This window comes from Thunnus maccoyii, chromosome 12 (assembly GCF_910596095.1).
Source record: "Thunnus maccoyii chromosome 12, fThuMac1.1, whole genome shotgun sequence".
In the NCBI taxonomy this organism is placed as follows: Eukaryota; Metazoa; Chordata; class Actinopteri; order Scombriformes; family Scombridae; genus Thunnus; species Thunnus maccoyii.
The window spans coordinates 26447501-26466947 of NC_056544.1; the positions used below are offsets into that span (position 1 = coordinate 26447501).

General features: G+C 39.3%; 1 protein-coding gene and 1 long non-coding RNA gene across 12 annotated transcripts in view; one reads left to right on the forward strand and one right to left on the reverse strand.

Moving 5' to 3' along the window:
• Positions 1-19447, reverse strand: part of LOC121908028 (partitioning defective 3 homolog) — a 252280-nt gene that overhangs the window by 133531 nt on the left and 99302 nt on the right. For all 10 annotated transcript variants that reach the window (XM_042427694.1, XM_042427699.1, XM_042427695.1 and 7 more), the window contains exons 3-5: positions 19182-19365; positions 13710-13897; positions 13120-13263 (exon numbers count right to left, since the gene is read on the reverse strand). In XM_042427694.1, coding sequence (XP_042283628.1) covers positions 13120-13263; positions 13710-13897; positions 19182-19365 — 516 coding nt within the window. The remainder of the gene's footprint in view (positions 1-13119; positions 13264-13709; positions 13898-19181; positions 19366-19447) is intronic.
• LOC121908029 lies at positions 939-19273 on the forward strand. Of its 2 annotated transcripts, XR_006099163.1 has the most exons (5): positions 939-1021; positions 2055-2173; positions 13138-13242; positions 13722-13851; positions 19192-19273. It is a non-coding gene; the product is annotated as an uncharacterized LOC121908029 (long non-coding RNA). The 2 variants fall into 2 exon arrangements; XR_006099162.1 differs by lacking the exon at positions 939-1021 and having other exon boundaries at positions 1854-2173.

Consider the following 19447-nt stretch of genomic DNA (forward strand, 5'->3'; position numbering starts at 1 on the left):
CAAGGAGAATGACAGAGAGGCAGATAGGGAGACAGACAAAGACACATTACACAGAGGAACAGAAATCCATGACAAAGCTCGTTCAACAGTTGACAAACGACACTTTGAAAGCTCCAAGCTCTAAATCAGAGGGGATTCAGGATATCCTGACATTTTATACTTTTATACTTACATTTTCTATACTTTTATAGTATTATTTCGGTTGCTTGAGGAAAAAAAGAAGCAGCAAAGTTTGAGTTTCTCCATCTGTTTCATTCAATGAAATAAACGCTTGGTTACAAACACTTATAACAACATTTCACCAATCGTGGAGTACCTGGAATACTAACCCTAACCCTATATATCATTTTGTAGTATTTGGATACATATTTGAGATTCTACTGCAGTGCCTCTATACAAGCCGCCATTGTTTATGAGGCAGAAATTCTCCTCCTATACCCTCCTTTCAGCCGCAGTTCAGGTCCTTGCCTGGCTCTCTGAGGCTGTCTGGCGTTCCAGCGGTGTAGAGAGATTATTTAGACAGTAATCAGCCAGAGTCGTACTGAACGTTGATGTAGGCCTGAATCCAACACACACTGACAGGATCAGCTTGACTTGGCTCTCCAGACAATGTCAAACATGACACAGGTGTAGGGAGAGAGTGTGTGTGTGTGTGTGTGTGTGTGAGAGAGAAAGGATACAGTAAAGGAGTATAGTGTGTAAGCGAGATGGAAATAAAAGGGGGTGACCTGCAAAAATGTGTTTATGTGTGTATATTTATACCATATGTAACCCATATGGAGGATGGATCAAGCATGCACACACACAGTTAATCAATTCCTTTACATATAGAAAGCAAAAAAAAGTAAAACGGTACCACAAAAAAGCCTCCTAAGTTGTAACTGAACATATAATATTTGTACATTTTGTCTTCTTTAGATTTCATATACACAGATGGGTGACAAATAAGGGAAAATCCAGCCACAAGCCTCCCGAACAGCTTCAACGCTCCTTGGTATAGATCTACTGAATGTTACTGAAGGTCTGACCACTATCCTTCCAAGAGATATTTCTGCTTTTGATGCTTTGATGATTATAACGGAGAGCATTGTCTAATATTCATCAAATCAGAAGAGGCTTGTTTGATTAGCATTAGCTGGCAGGCTAACAGTGCTACACCGTACTGAACTGAGACAAAGTAATGGACAGACAGTGTGTTGCTAACACAGATTTTAAAGAGCAATGACCAAGCCGGCATCTAACTGGAATGAAGTGACATTTGCTGGTATGTTTACATGCTGTTTACGACGCTGAGCAGCTAATTAGCTATGTAGCATGCTAGGTGATGTTAGCAGTGCTCTCTTCCCCGGTAAATGTTTGTTTTGTGGTAAATATGTATGTTGTAGTAGACAAAAAATGCAATTTAAACTCAGTTGGACTTTAAAAACACATCATTCTTTCTTTCATATTAGGAGAACAGGCAAATTAAGGAGAAACAGTGAAGAACAGTAAGCAAACCGAACAGCCTACATTAAAAATCTCAGGCAAATATCCCCCAAAACAAACTGTGCGTTTTCTGGACGTCTGAGGCTTTTTTTGTAGCGTTAGTAGAATCATGACTCATTGATTATGTTGCCACATTTCTAGCGAGGTAAGCAGAAATATTTCACCACAGCCACCTGTAGACAGAGCCGAGGTGTTGTGGGCAGGTGGAATGTTTTCATGCCTGTGATTTTTCAGTTCAACGAGCATATCAACAGCAAAAAAAAAAAAAAAAAAAGAGCGGATATCATGAATCAACACTGTGCAATTTCAGACTCTTTTTTTATTAAAAGAAAAATGAAAATAACCTATTCAGCCACCCATTTATCAACACAGGAATGCCAAAGAAAAGACATAAACAACATTTCGTACACAATGAAGCATTGAAATTTTAACAACCTACAAAGCACTGAGGAAGAGGAACTAACGTCATGTTTGCAGATGTCTTTATATGTGTGTGGTTTTCATCCAGTAAGCAGTAATTCGGGTCAAAACCTCATCACACATCTTATTATGCGATGTGTCTTTTACAGGGATGAGACTCCCGTCGGAGCCACCGCCATGGAGCAAAATAACAGGCAGAGCCGACCAAACTAACCCTCTGAGAGGAAGGCAGCTGCGGATAATGGTGACAAGCATCACACACGCTGAGGTAGACTTGTCTGACTGAAGGCCATTATTCTGACTGACTCGAACTGTAATGGCTGCTGCTGCTGCTGAGAAGAAGAGTCTGTGTGTGTGTGTGTGTGTGTGTAAACAAGTCAGGGAGACCACACAAACACTCTGCACTGTATCCTCTCCCCCAATGACTTGTTTTACTTCCTGCTGCAGTGCGTTGCAGCAGTGCACGCCGCACCTCCAGCAGAGCACGTCCACAGTTGTACATCTAACAGCCGATAACTCAGGAGACTGTTGAGATTCAACTTTATAAAGCAGACGACAATTTACTTATAGTAGTTTAAATTTATGGTTTAGCAATATTTTAGATTAACTGGTGGCTCCAGTTACATGACATTATTCAAGATTAATAGTTATTAAAACAGTTATAATACTTATGACTATTAGTTATGATAGTATAATAGTTACAATGGTTAAATAGTTAATGGGAACCTCATCAGTGACATTATGATTTTTCCTCCTAATATGGTTTTAGTATTCATTTATTTTAAGTTACCATTGTGTAAGCCACTTTTCTAAGAGGTGGATTATCTAATTTTCACTTTTTTGAGCAATCTATAGATTTGAGAGGTTAAACTCAAGGCAAATACACCTAATATTCAATATGATTCATAATCACTTGATCAGTCTTTAGTGACCTGATAGGGTTTTATGCATTTACTATCATGGGCTGATATGTTTTTTGCCTTTTAAAAACAAAATTAGTCTAATTGACAAATGCAAATTAATGTTTTGTCACATTTGTTTGGGGCGATATGGATTATTTTTGAACTAAAGCTGTCAATCACTGATGTTTTTTCTTCCCCTCAGAACCTTTAGTTTCATGTCAAAACCTTGCAATAACATGCAAGAACTTTGTGATCCTGCGAGATGTGTTTGATGTTTATGTTGAGAAGGCCCTGAAACAACATGGGACAAACCCAGACTTACCAAAAAAACTGAAAAATTGCATCATCACAAAAAAAATGATGCATAAAAAAACCCCAAAAAGTATTCCATCTACAAACTAATTTACTGGCCTAAACGTGACTTTCATTATTCATCATTATTCAGGTAAAGGTTTGGGGGCTTTCAGCTATTTTGGAGATCAAACCTATGATCCTTCAGTTACGATACATTCTCTCCGACCGTCCTCAATGAGCAGGATGTTGCTGTCGGCGCACCAGGCGTCAATAATCGGCTTTATCCCTCTTCTGTCAGATCGCTGTGATTGTCCGCCGATAACAGCTGACACCTGCTGTTATCGTCTCTTTTGTCTGTCTTTGATCGTTTTATAAACTTCTGATGAACTCCTCTGCAGAACCACTTTCTCCTCCAGTCCTCCTTTCATCTGCGTGCGTCTCAATCTCTTGTTCATTCTCGTCGCGCTAATGATAAACCTGTGGAGCGCGGCGGGTTTACAAAATTGAGATTCTTATCTTTGATTTGAGTCTGCATGTGTTTCTTACCTTTACTGAACCTCAACAGGTGTTTTTAAAAAGAGCCACCATCTGTCCAAACTGATAGGGTCTTTTTTTTTTTAGGTTTAATTACATTTTGGTAGCAGGTGATGAACGGCAAATTATGTGCTTGTGTGTGTTTGCAAAGTCCTGACGGCAGGTTGTACCCAGAGGTGGAGATCCCCTCGGGGGGCGGGGGTGGGGGGGTGGGACTACTGCACACCCTCAGGAGAGGCAGAGCTGTCTTTCATCTTCCCTCCATCTCTCTATTCCTGCTCTCTCACCCTGTCCCTCCCAGCTGGAAGGGATCTGGGCTCCCACAGCTCTCTGTCATATTAAAAACCAGAAGATCAAAGATGATGAGGAGCGGAGGAGAAAAGGAGGAGAGAGAGAGAGACAGAGAGAAATGAGAGGAATAAAAATAAAAGGAGATGATGTGAGGGGGTGACGTGAAGAGCAGAGACAAAAAAAGGGGATCAATAGAGAGAGAGAGAGAGAGAGAGAAAGAGATGGGGAGTACAATGGAGATGAAAGAACGACAGCCAGTAAAATGGCAAGATTAATATGAGAGTTATTTGTAGCTATAGAGCGGTTGTACTCGGTCGAGGCGGAAAAGTAGTTTGTTTAGTAAAGTGTTCATGTAAAACCCACAGTGATGGAAATGCCTGTCGAGTAAATGATGATGAATATGTGAGATTGGGTTTCACATGTGGATTTCACATGTGGAAAAAGAGAGAGGCATGCGAATCAGTCAAAAATCCACTGGAAGTTGCAAAGAAAATATAATTGTTTACATGTGGCCTAAAGACTGTCCTTGTCCTTCTTCATTATGAGTGAAAACCTCATAATAACAAAGTTTTTAGCCCTTATCACGATACTTTCTGCAGACTTACAGAAGCAAGCAAAAAGAACCATCAGTATCTATGAATACATGACATACGTGAACAACAAAACACAAAACCTATGATACAAAATTCAAAATAAAATGTACTACCACTGTACTAGAAATGCTTTTACATAAATGTCATATATCTACAGTTATATTGCTTGTAGATGATTATGATAGCAGGCAGAGCAGTCATTTCAAAGTCACAACTTTCTGGTCATGCATGCCTTTTAACAGTAATTCAAACTAAATTATAACAGTTAAAGTTATGAATATTGTGTGCTGGAAAGTAGGGTGACATTGTGGAAAACGCAGCCCCTCATTCACTTCAATGAGACTCCTGAATTGGTGCAGAAAAGGTGCAAACACAGAGGTATCTGGCAAAAAAGTTGAACCTGCCAGAACCTTTGCTGCAACTGAATGCAACGTAGCTCAGAAACACACTGTGTTGGCCAATTAAATATGTGCAAGCGCACGTTCCAGGCAGATTACTTTGAATGTCACAGTTCTACTGTTTACATGAAAGTCACTGAGAGGGAGGATAAAATGTTTGCTAATATGACAACTTTCAAGAGTTGTAAATCGTTGTGCAGTGTTTTGGAAGCCTCCAAACCCATGAACGCATCACTCAAACTGGACTTTAATTGACCTTCTTGTGGGCACCTGTTGTAATGTATCTTCAATAATGCAGGAATGCTGTGCTATTTTCAGTCTGAACGCACATCTACTGTAAACAAACCTTTTCATTGCAAATACATTTTGTGTTAGCATAGCAGCCCTTGCTACATACAGTATGTACTTGCATTAGCATTAGTCATAATCTAATATTCACCTCTCAGACTACTCAAGTTAAATCTGATATCTGGAGAACGTGTTAATAAAAGCAACAGACCGAAACGTCTTCTAAATAAAAGAGAAATATAACTGCCTATCAGATGCAACTGATGTAGAGCTGCCATGATTAGTCGATTAATCGACAGAAAATGAAAATTAATCTACTATTTTGATGATCGATTTATCATTTTGAGTCATTTTTTAAGAAAGTAGTGAATATTTTTTAGCCTTCTATGAAATAAACTGAATATCTTTGGTTATGGACTGTTAGTCGGGACTTAAGAACAGTTGGTGACGTCACCTTGGGCTTTGGGAATCAGTAATAGATCATTTTCTGACATTTTACAGACCAAACAACTAATCAGAATCAATTGAGAAAATAATCAACATATTAACTAATAATAAAAAGAATCGTTAGCTGCAGCCCTTGATAAACAGAAGCAAAAGGTGAGACAAAGGACGGCGTAGGAGCGATTACCTACTGCATCTAAGCTGAGAAAAAAAGATTGCTAAGTAACATAAACACAGTGAGGGTTACAGTGTCAGACAGACAAATACGGCTCACAGAAACATAATACGAAAAGCAAAGTGAGAAGAAAAGAGAAAAGGAGTCAGACGACAACAGGCTTATAATAGCGAGATGACAGCAGATTAACACTGAACTGTTCACACATCTGCAAACACAAACACACACCTACAGTATTATCTGTACACCCATTCACACCACACTCTCATAAAGTATGGAAACAGAAGGACAGAACACACACACACACACACACATACACAAACACACAAACACAGACTCTCTCTCTCACACACACACACAAACCTGTCTTACTCTCTTCAATCTAAGCTCCACAGCAGCACCTACTGGTCATTCCTACTGGTTCATCCTGCTGCTTCTAAAGAGGTGGACTGTTCATTTTCATCTGTCTAAAACACACACACACACACACACACACACGCACACACACACATGCACAGACACAGTAGATGCATCCAAAGATTTCTTAAATCCTGACACAGGAAATGACATGTATGAATACACACCTGCACATACAATAATCAATTCACACACACACACACACACAGGCAGATAGATACTCAACAAAACTTGAACATGCAGGTTTCAGCACACATTATGCATGCAACATATGGACACACACACACACACACACACACACACAGACTATGGCTGAGGTGATTTATGAGTGTATGGCTCAGGTTTGCATGATTTATCCTGCTAAAGCTGCACTGTGCACCTGAGGGACTCAACTCTCCACTACATGTACTGCATGGAGGCTTGTTAGTTAGGAAGCACTGGAGTAAGGTAGGTGTGTGTGTGTGTGTGTTTGCATGGTCCTAAGATTTTTTTTTTTTGGTGTATATGCTTACAGTGTCATTTATAGTGGGGGGGTTTTTGGTGCACATATGCTTGCTCACTTTAGTTTAAGTGTGTGTGGTTTTGTGTGTGTTAATTAAATCCTGTGGTGTGTGTACCTGCATGACATATATATGCTTGATAGTGCCTTTGTCAGTGAGTTAGGGTTTGTGTGTTAAAGTGTGTGTGTGTGTGTATAATATATGACTGGTTGTGTGTTAACACTGTCACACATGCATACGTCAGCATTGAAATTCCTGCACAGGTATGTAGGTTCATGCGTGTGTGTGCAGACCTGCCTTTTGTGTAACAACATCCCCAGTGAGTTGTGTGGAGCTTCCATCCCACCATGAAAGATAACTCAGTCCCTCAGCAGTCTAACGGCTGAGGAGCCTCACACACACACACACACACACACACACACACACACTGATACAAATCAGGCTTGTGTGTTCAGTGTATCACTACATACTGAATGCTACCAGTGTTACTGCAGTGAAAAAAAAGTCTGACCTCCTGTGAGTTATAATCATTAACTGCACCACAAAATCATGTATTTTTAAAAAGCCACAAACCCAGTTTGATGTGGAAACCAGCACTTGAAAGGTGCTAATTGGGGGGAAAAAAAGAAATGTTATTCTCTTAAAGTTCTACCACTTTTCAAAGGTTATGCAGCTTAGATAGTAAAAAATGCACTCAAAGCTCAGTTTAATGTGTATTGGTTTATACTGTAAGTGGTAAGCATGCAAATTTTTGGGGCAACATCTGTGTTACTGAACTGGCTCAGTCAATCAGTGTGTTTCGCTGCAGTGTTGACATTTATGGCGTCATGGTAGCGATGGGTTTTCATTTGAACTATTCAGTTCTTATATTTTCTTCAACCGCTAGCGCTGCTGCTACAAACCCCCAAAACATGACTTGTCATTAAGCATTGAAGACTTTCCAGATACTGGGTCTTTATTAAAGAGTTCACCCCTCACTGTCTCCCCCATCTATCCACACTTTTCAACTATAATTTTGGTGCAGTTAGTTATTAATAAAACTATGAAATTGCTTCAACACTTTGGTCAACACTTGCTGTTTTTTAAATCTGCTCTATAAATAAACTGACTTGACTTCTCTATAACAGCAAATTTATTAACATTAACATTTTCTCCACGTGCTAAAGGTTGAATATGACCTGATGCACCAATCAGCAAATACATATAAATATATATATACATTTTTGCACTCGCATATGAAGCAGTAAAAATGTCTGACGAGCAAATTAATTATTCATCACTTAAAGATCATTAATCCAAGGGGCATTTTTATTTAGACACATAAATCACTGCCTGTGCTTGAGTTTGACAGTATATATGTGTGTGTGTGTGTGTGTGTGTGTGTGTGTGTGTGTGTGTGTGTGTGTGTGTGTTTGTAATGCTATAAGGGAAGAGTTAAGGTTCTCTGTGTTAATGCTGTCTGGCTTCAGCTCCAGGTATCAGGAATAGAAGTGTTGTAGTGTTGTCAGACCTTCAGGCAAAATGTACACAAACAACAAACAAACCCATCACCGTCCTGTGAATCCTATGAAAACCATGTATCTCCACCTTCCTCCTGAGCAAATGTTCAAGATATAACAAAGCAGCCTTGTGTTAAGCTTCGTGGCCACATCTGTGTCTCAACTCTTAGCTATCCAATAAAGAAAAAAAATACCAAGAATTTAAAATCTGGAAAACATTCGATACCCAAAAGAACAGTCAATCATCCACTTTAACACACACACGCCCCTTATGTCATGTCAGAGTGTTGTCTATCCTCAGAAGTAAAGACTGACCCAGACAGGATACAGGCTGTGTGTGTGTGCGCGCGCGTGTGTGTGTGTGTGTGTGTGTGTGTCTCTCGGTGGCTTGTGGCTTTCCTTCTTAATTGGTTGATTTGCAATCAAGTCTGTGGCTGCCTGGATTTTTGACACATGCTCACAGCAAAACGCACGCAATCACATTCATAAATGCACACACAGAATAACGTCACACACACAAACACATCAATGTCACACACACACTATGAAACACACACACACACAGATGCATAAATGCCCTTATGACTCACGGATACACACAAAAATACACACACACACACACACACGTGCACACCGACAGTTGTGCAGCATAGGACTCTATTTCCTCCGCAGCCTCAGAGCACCTCCAACCGGCTCTCATTAATACACACTCGACTGACAGCTCACTGTTGCCATGGCGACCCCCCTACCTGTTGCCAAAGGGGCCGGGGAGTTTAGGAGCTCGTGAACGCGGCTCAGAACTATTGCTGTTCAATTTTCGGGCTCTGCGTGTCACGGAGCCACCGGCGCTGCTGCGGGCGCGCGCAATGACCCACTTGGGGAAGTGAGAACAGTTTTCATTCATTTCAGCGCAAAGCAAAACGCCCCGTTCACTACCGTGTTTTTGTTACGAGGGAAGCCGAAATCCTCCACAGGAGCAAAATAGGCCTGTTTCATTATATGATGCTTCTATTCTGATTCCTCTCTTCATTCCACGCTCCTCTGTTCGGTGTTATTCATTCTAGGAAGATAAGATGAAACTAACTTGAGGAAAATTGCATTGCTTAATTCATCATCCCGAGCCGCTCTATTCTAATTAAATCACTGCGTGTTCTATTCTTGCGATACCATTCTTCATTGTATTTTACACTTTTAACAAAAGGTTCAATACAGTGCTGGAAAACGGCTTTCTAGGATAATTGTGTCACAGCGGTTTTCTTTTCGTTGCCATAATGAAGTGTTGGAGGAAGCTTAGAGAGTATACAGAAGCTGTACGGCCATTAAAGATGCATAACATGCTTCAGATGAGCTCTATTACAAAAAGCACTGGACATAAAAATTGCATCTTTTGTTTATATTTGCCCTTTATTTTAGTTTTTTTTATCTCAAAGTGCAACCTTGGATCCAGGTTGTGTTCGCTGTCTCCAGAACCTGTAGAACTTTCCAGCTTTAAACTCAAGTCACTATTTTTTTTTTTTTTTTTTTTTTTTTTTTTTTTTTTAAATGGAGCTAAATTTAATTGAATAGATTTGTTGATTGACAGAACATGAATGAGCAGCAATGTTGTTAATCGATAAAGTTTTTTTTTTTTAAGAGCATGAATTGCAGAAATTCACTAGTTCCAGCTTCTTAAATGTGAATATTTTATGGCTTTATTATTCTTCTGCGATATTAAACTGAATATATTTGCATTTTTGGACTGTTGGTCGGACAAAATGTGATATTTTAACGCATCATCTTCGGTTCTGGGAAACTGTGATGGGCATTAGTTGCAGCCCTCGTTTCCCATTCACTACTCAACTGGCACCATTTGTTAATGGCACCTTTATCCTCCAGTTCTTTAGTGTTTCTGCTCTGTATTTTCTATTACGTCCTTTTTATTCTCTGTTGACTGTGCTGCTACGTCTTGGAAAAAGATACCCTGATAGCCAGAGACTATCCAGGTAATAAAATAAAAAAATATATATGAGCCATATACACAAAGTTACACACAAACAGGGAAACGTTTGTTCAGATGTTGGCTGGAAGGATTGGACGTTAAATCACATCTGACGTTTCAATGATTGTTATAATTCTTTTTTATAACTCTGTACATGCATCGGTGTTTCCTTTCAATGCCAGCGAGTCCACTGATACAGAGTAAAAGGTCTAATAATAACAACAGGCCTGAATAGTTTGTATGATCTTTAAGAGTCAAGATTCAACAGATCATGCGAACCGATTAGGTCTGTGACATCATCAGCCCACTTGCTGTTCCTCAACAATCAGCTGGAACACCTGGTATTTATTATTAGCAGCTGATTTCCAAACTCTCCTCCTGATGATGATTTTAAGTAAAACCGAAAGCTTGAAGCAGCCAACAGCTCTGTCATTGTTTGGAGTAACTCTACTCTTACACTTGCAATGTTCTCTTTGCTTTTCTGTGATTCACAATGTTTTCCTTGGAATGAATTGTGCTAAATAAAGTTTTGCTTGCAGTTATACAAACAAAACGTTGCAACATCGTTATGAAAGCCAGGTGGTGCGGCTGTGTCAGCATCAGATGTTTAAAAGTCACATAGTGACATTTATTTAAACTTTATTTTCTCTTATTTTTCTTCTTTCTTCTGTTCTGTTTTCGTTCACTTTTGATCTAAGAGTTGGCTTTCAGTAGTTTTAAATGGTCAGAGTTTGATTTAAGCTAATATGTTTCCATAAAGGAACACAAAAACATCTTAAGACACTTTCTTTTCGCCAGCTGTATATTCATCTGCATGGTAACAAAATTAAGTATAGTGCTGAGTATGGTTATCTGGCCATCACAGATCACATCACAATGCATCTATGATGCATAATAAGACAGTTCTGGTTCTTCTTTTATTGGATTATGAAGTCTGAAACAAGACCAGGCTTTTCTTATCATGCAGCTGAGTTGCAACATCCTTCCTGGAAGACAATGACTAATGTGGAGCTTAAGCTAATGTGACATAAAACACTGTCGACCAGAGAGATTCACGTTTGCAATACAGACCAAGAGTAACAGCTGTTCAGACCTCAAACTGGACTGTGAGTTCGTTACATACAGTCATATCACTTGAATTCAGACTATTTCACTTCTTCTTCTGATTCAAAATGTTGACACACATGCAAAAACACAAATTTTCCTCTCACTATAACACAAAGAGAAGCAGCATTAAATAAGACAGATACACACTGCACACACACACATATATATAACGAGGCCACAAAGACTAATGTAGCTGTTGGAGTTACTGTGAGGGCTGTGAGCAGAAGGAGAGGATGGAGGGCAGATGTCCTTCAGCAGGTCATTAATACCGACTACACCATCCTGCAGTGACCTCTACCACTTAACCCCCCTCCCTTCATACTAAAACCTGTTGTAAGACAGATGGGGGAAAACGGTGCAGCTCTACACTTTGATAGATGGTAGAAACTCGCTTGTAACCCTTCAGTGGAGGAAACTGTTTACAGAAGGACTTACAGTGTATAACGACAAAAATAGTGACAAATTGGGGAGTTAAATGGCACTTAGTGACTAATCTAAATGTGAGCGATGCATTACTCAAGCGTAAATCCATGCTTTAAGAGCTGAGGTTGATAGGTCACGCTGAACCTTGGAAGCAACTTCAGAGAATTGGCATCATGTCATGTTAGCACCTAGTTAGCCAACTGGCTGCCAACGTAGCTTCTGTGCCAACCTAAGACACTTATTCACTTCCCCTTATCCGTTTTTAATCACACCCTGCTATTACGAAAGGGAAAATGTTTAACTTTAACCCAGTTTTTTTTTTTTCAAAGACCAAACATGAACTAAATGATACATGCGTGTCACGATATGTTATCATATTTTAGGATCATATTCTAACGAAACTTTGGCATGCATGAGCTCAGTGGGAAAATAGCCCCCTAACCCTGCGTCGCTCTATGCATCCACTTAAACAAGACCATATGTACGGTATGTGGCTAATGATATTTAATGTATCAACATTATGTTATTTCTCCTTCTATGTGTCATTGTGGATTTATAGTGGAAATTCTTCACTTTTTAACCTCTTCGCTGAGGGCCAGGGGGAGTGATAGAACTTGGTTGGGCTCTGGACTGGATCACGGCCACTCAGACAGGCTTTTCACAGAGCTTAGGACTGACGGACTGTGTGGAGGGGATGTAAATCACTGAATGCCGGATAGTTTTTAGGTATCGTGTGGACGTATTGTATGTGCGTATAGCTGCTACGTACGGTGTGCGTGAGAGGTTTTGAAATAATGTTATCAAAAGTGCTTCCTGGGAGGTTTAGTGTGTTACGGGGAGTTTGGTGTTTTCCAAAAGACTTGTCACATCCGCTTCAACTTCAGTTTTCCCCCACATATTTCTCACGTTTTCAGGAGGATGTGTGTTGTTTTCTATCAGGCTTTGCCAAGTCAGTTTTTTGAACACTGCTATTCTTGCAAATTTCATGGCTTGACTCAACACTTCTTGTCTTGTGAGAATTTGGCACAAAAGCAAGCTATGGTTGATAAAACTGATACTATCTCTGCTTCTGTTTTTTGGGGGGATGATTGTTGAACATTGTGGCAAAATGCTCATAAAAAATGCAAAACAAAAATGTACACAACTCCCAAATGAGTGTTTTGCATGTATATTCATCCAGCATCATTTATCAAGGAGACTTTTACACAACTCAGTGTGTTGTCAGGGCTTTTTTTGATTCCAGTCATGGTCACACCCATGGTGAAAAACAAATGGTCTCATGGTGGTTTAAAGGAGCTATATGAAAGCAACGCAGCACATAGTACAGAATGTATTTGTCTACCCCTTCATGTGTTTATATGACGGTCCTACCTGTTCTTGTCTCTCCAGCCAGCGGTCCACCATAGGGTGATTGGCGCTGAGTGATGACCGTGCCGTCTCTCTCTGAAACTCTCTCTGGTTGGCCCACGTCCCAGCATCCCGTGGCAGACTGCGGTATGTATCTGTACTTTTACCCTGCAGGGAGATAGATAGAGATTAAGGTTTCTAAAAACAAATTCTTATTCTACCATTGCCAATTTTTCCAGCCAAGCTATTAAAAATCAAGTATATGGCTTTGTTGTGTAACATTTTTGTAAGTAAATTCATGAAGTACTGGCAAAAAAATGGCAAGGGTACAAAATTAATCAACTGAATAATAAAAGTTTCCCCAAAATATATTGCTTCCTCAACTTGCCTCAACTTGAGAGAGTTTCATGTTTTTGAGGACAAGATAATGTGCAAATTTGCAATAAATCGACTAATAAAATTCAGTCAATGCTAATAGAAGCCTTTAGTGCGTCGACGTGCCACATGTAGCTGCATGCATACTGTTCTCCATTAAAAAAGTCATTTTTATAACAGCACTTTGTTGGCAAGCAGCAATCTTCGCCTATCTGATGTTTTGTTGCCAACGCCCCTACCTTCCTCTCCAGGCTGTTGGTGCCAGAGGAGTGGCGAGCTTTCAGGAAGCCAGCGGTGGTGGACCAACGGGTTGGGTTCTTCCTTGATGGCGGTTCTTCCGTTTGGACCCGTGATTCACCGCCGCTAAACGGTCCGTTGATGGTAAGCAAGGCGGGGTCACTGCTGCGCCGGACGTGGAGGGGCATATCTGAAAGAAAAACAACAGGTGTTAAGGCAATTTTAGACTTCATGGTTCCTTAAACATTTAAGCCTGGAAGAGCGACTGGAAAAATTACTGTAGTGGGAAAGACCCGAGCAACTGATATAATGTTGAGAAATGAGTGATGTCAATATGATGGAATAAATTTTGTTCCTATAACAATGTGGGCTAATAAAGACAATTAATCATCCAGATTCCATTAGCATCCCATTGTTGAATAATCAGATTTATCACTGAAAGTCTAATTGGGCAGCTCTAGTTTCTACTTTACTGTCAGAGTATCCCCTCTTAACACGTAGCAGCAGACAGTGCGGGAACAACAATATGAGGAAGAGCCTATTGAGAAACACAAGTGCAAGTGGACGCTTTCCATTAAAACTCTTTACTCTGTATAAAAGTGACTGTGTGTGGGAAGGGGGCCAAGGTCCAAATAACAACCTAAACCAAGGCAGCGCGCACAAAACACCACAGCTTGTGCTTGTACACACGGCACAATGATGTTATGACATTGAAAATTTCCCACTTTAAGACCTCTCCAAAATCCCACGGGTGGAGTTGATTGGCTGAAAAGACACCCAACGGACCACACAAGAGAGACAAAGTATAAACGAAAAACTAAAAATTGTTTAAAAAAGCTGGAGCGTCTTCGGATGACGATGCCAAGTGTCAGTTTCCCATGTTCTCTTCCAACCGTTTCCATATCATCGGATGTTCTGAACGGTGTTGTGTGGTCGTACAGGAAATACTGGGAAGGCCCTCCATCCACGCTGAGGAGTGTGTGTCTGAGTCAACAGTTTTTCTTTTGTGTTTGTGTGTATTGTGAGAAGAAGTGCATGAGAAGATAAAGTGTGTCCATCTGCTTGTGTGTCTCTGTTTGTGTCTTTACTCATTGATAAACTCATCGGTATATAGGTCAGTGTTTATGTCTCTGAACATTTAATACTTTTATTTAGACTTGCGGGCATTCATGCAAACTAAAGCGGTTGTATATGTGAGGTAAATTATTAGTGTGTTTGTGTGTACCATTATCTGAATGTGTGTTAGTCATGTCTGTGTTTTTGTCAGTGGACATATGTTTGTGTTTGAGAGCTGTTTGAGAGCCAACAGCTACAGTATTTGCTGAGAATCTCCGAATGTGTTTGTGTATTTGTGCACTCATGTACTTGGCTGACTGGTGCTGTTGGGTCATCCGCAGCGTGGGACCTGAACCGCTACAAGCTGCAGGAGGCAACGGCGCTCTGGGAGGTGGAGTTCAGGGGGGTGGGGGGGGGAGTATAGCCTGTCCTGACAGCTCTCAACACTAACTCCATGACTACAACTCCCAGAGGGCATTAGTGTACAAGAACTCACCTCTTCAGCTGAACTATACTGACGTGTACTGTCGCCCAATCCAACACCATATGCTACTATACTATAAGTATACACTGTAAAGTATACTCTAAGTATACAGTTTTGATGCCATGGCAGTGGAAAATACTAGTTTCTGATTGGCTGGCAGATGTCTATTAAAATCATACATATCTGTCCCTCCATTTTCTACACCAAATTAAAATTCCCTCAATTTAAGGTTGTTAGTACTTGTAAATATGTTTCTCATTAGCTGTCAGAGATTAGCATTTATTACTTGCTTTAAAAAAACCCAACATTTTAGTCATAATGGAGAGGTTTTGAAGAGGTTTGGCACATAAAAGGATGCCCATGTACACTGCTTACTAATTACCCTGTAAAATTTTAGTACTTTTATATAGTATTATTGATACACTTGTGAACAAGAAGTTTGGGAAACAGAAAATTCAAAGAGTTTTATAATTCATATTTTAGTAGGTTCACTGTAAAACAAAAACATTCAAGTGCGTTTTTATTTTTATCCAAAAATATTGTGTATTTAATGTCTTGTATTTTTATGAAGACCAATATATTTAGTAATCTATGCTTATACATTTAATGGAACAAGTGTATTCTTTAAATTAGACCATTAATTATGGTGATTTGATGTTTATATGAGAAGTTATTAGGTATTAAACAAACATAGGCAAAATCAGGTGGAAACAGGCTAAAGCCGCTGCTACAGAAGGGGGTTAATGAAATAAACCAGTAATGGGAACCAGTTAAAGTGGAAATATTTACACATAAAGATCAATTTCCTCGCCATGGTTAGCAGTCTACGACTGAGCCTGTAAAAACATCTTCTGTGACTCTGGAGGAGCTTTTTGAAGTTTAAGAAAATAACTTCTAAAAGATGCCATAGCGATGTCATCATCATGTCACCATTTGACATGGAGACTGAAAGCCTGAATAACAAACTGGAGGTCTGGAATTTGAAAGACATTTACCAGGCAGTGTGTGTCTAACAAGATGCTACTGAGTTGCATCATGGGAGAATGACGACAGAATCAAAAGGTTTTTGGAGATTGATGCATACAATGGACTTAAAGTCAAACCATCCTGACTTCTTTTGCTTTGATGTGGACGATTCTTACCCCCGTTCTGTACTCATCTAATGTTGCTTTCTGTTGGTAGGTGGTGATGACATTAAAAAATAAAAATAACACACTCTAGGCCTCTCCCTAGTCTGGTATTTTGTATATCACAACACCCTGCCATGACTTATTTCTTACTTGGATGTCAACAAAAATACTACTTAGGAACAGTACTGCCAATATCAAATTCAGCAAAAACTTAATATTTAATGCTTTTTTTGTTTGTTTGTTTTCAAGTTGGTTTCTGAAGCTTTCCCTCCACCTCCTCAACAACTTGCTTTAATATTTCACATATGTACAGCTTGTATATCTCTGTTGTGCATTGCATTGTGGGAGAATACGGTCCATTGACAGTGCAGCAACAGTACAGTACAGTAACAGAGGAATGAAAATATAAAAACTAACTTACAACATCTTCACAACAGTTAGCCGACAACCTTCTTTCAATTAAAATAACACAAATATGACTGTGAAAAGCAACTCTGCAACATTAGCAGCGCACAAAAGAAACTGCTGTTCTTTTAAGGATTATTAGGGATATAAGGTCTGTGAATTAAAAAAACAATCATTTTACTGTATTTGCTATATTTTAGAGATAAAAGAGTAAATTCTGAGCTTCAAATGTGACTGCACTTTGGAAATTAACTTTTCAAACTGGCATCTGCAAGCCTCACATGTTCACAACAGTGGCGTGGTTCTTTAATCAGCATTTCCATTTCTGCAGACGTTTCGAGTTTAACAAAGCCAAGAAACTAACATCAATCCAATTGTAAATTTCAATAGAGCTCTCTGTCTAATAAGCTTAATCACTTTTCTTTTGAGTTTGTGGACTGAACAAGAAAACTGGCAAAGACCCACAGAGTCCAGCGCTTCTCATCTCGTCCAACATAAATCAGTGATTGAAAGCTATTCTCATTAGGCGCTCGTGAAAAAAAAAAAAAAAAAAAAAAAATTAATCAAATTCCTTCTCTCCCATGTCAGACATTTCTCTTAAAACCTATTAAAATTCAGCTGATGAGATTCAGTGTCGTCAATTAAGCAGAGTTAGAATTTATTATAGAGACGCTTAAATTGGACATAACTGGCAGGTGTGATTATACCCGAGATTTCCATTTCTTACTGAAAATTCACATTCAACTTCTCATCCAGAAATCCAATTAGGACTGGAGTGACCTCCTCGCACTCTGTGGTGTTTGTGAGAAAGAGACCAAAAAAAAAAAAAAAAAAAAAAAAAAAAAAAAAAAAAGAGGAGTTTTTGGTGTCTGCTATGTGCCAGTTATTAGTGGATGAAGTTCACTACAATCTTTAGACCAGTGTGGTGTTTTTTTTAGTGCTAATTAAAGACAGTAATTAAAGAACAGTTTGTTTTTAACCTTTATCTTGTTCATTGGAGTGTGTGATTCTGGGTTAATGCGTGCATGTGTTTGGAGAGAGGAAACAAATACAGAATAAAAAGCCAAGGTTTGTATTTATAAGTTTAGAGAATTACATTTAACAATACTCTAAAAGAAGCAACTCAGGAGTAAAAAAAAGTTATTGGCTAAAAATGAGGAATAAGACGTTCTTCAAATGCCTACATGATTTACGGGGTAATTTTAGTTAATAAAAATTCTGATTATTACCATGCACTCAATAAAATTTATGAGCAGCAGAAAGTGCTATGGTATGTTTATTTTACCCCGAGTTTTACCTCACAGGCTGCCCTAACTCTCTGATTGGTAGAGTTTGATGGGGCTGAGAAAACATGCTGACACTTTTACGACTGACTAAAATACTTCTTTTTCTTTGATTTACAGATGACGCTCTATTATCTATTAACAATATTCTCCTAAAAACAACCTATATTGATCTTCATTCAAAGTTAAAGGACAGTGCTAATTTAACTTTATCTCAAAGTATCATGTTTCTATCAATGAAACTAAATTTTAAATAGGTCTACTGCCATAATAATTCAGAAAGCCTTCTAATTCTTATGTTAAGCTACCATTATAATGGAAAGCATTATAATTTTTTTTAATATACTAATTGCTAGAGCCTACGCCCTTGGCACCTTCTAGGACCCTACCAGTTTAAATTTAAGTATTTTTAAGTCAGAAGAAAATAGCTTTTATCGTTAAATTTGCAAGTAGGAGTAAAAGAGAAGGATTTCATTTCATTTTTATCATTTTAATAAATGTGGTCCCACATGGTGCATTAACACAAAACAGGCAACAGGAACAATAAGACAGCATAGTATGAGTTTGACTCCGTGTATATTTCTGTGTTTGTTTGCTTGATCCAAATTGACAAATTACCTACAGGAGTCAGTTTTACATCTGAACTCGCAGTAATTACAGTAGAAGAAGCGACTCGGTCTGCAAAAACTGCAGAGTTAGACGGACTCGGCGTCACATTTGATTTAGGAGGCAGCGAACAGAACCAATTAGCCACTTTGGCCGGGGATCAAACGGCTATCTCTGCCTGGAAAAAGAGCCCTCCTGTCCAATTAACAGAATTTATGGGCAGGGGTAACGTACCGCTGGGCCATGATAAGGTAATTTGTTGGGTTTTGCTGTGTACTGCTGCAGTTGCTGACATTTGACACTGATGAAGAGGACAGAAATGTGATGTAAGAGCAATGGATTCAATTAATATTCTTCCGTTAATTGAATGTTTTAGTTCCTGATTGCATCTTTAGATATTAGTCCCTCTATTGAAATAATGCATCCATCTACAAATCACCCATCTAATAATCCATCCAGGTACATGTATCCCTAATATTTTTTTTTTTTTCCTCTAATATTGTGACTCACTGGTGCGCAGGGCAGAAGGCGTGACCTCGATCTCGCTGGCCGTCTGATAGGGTTGGAAGGCTGAGGCTCCGCTGCCAGCGCTGAGGTCTGCGGCGAACAGGTCGGGGCTCTGGGTGCCCGTGGAACTGGCGCTGGTGCCGTCACCTCCATGATGGGGCTCCTGTTCATCATACACTGCTATCAACTGGAGGAGCAAGAGGGAGAACAGAGGAGACAGTGTAAATGGTTGGATTTAAGAATATGGCTGAATTATGTTAAGATAAACT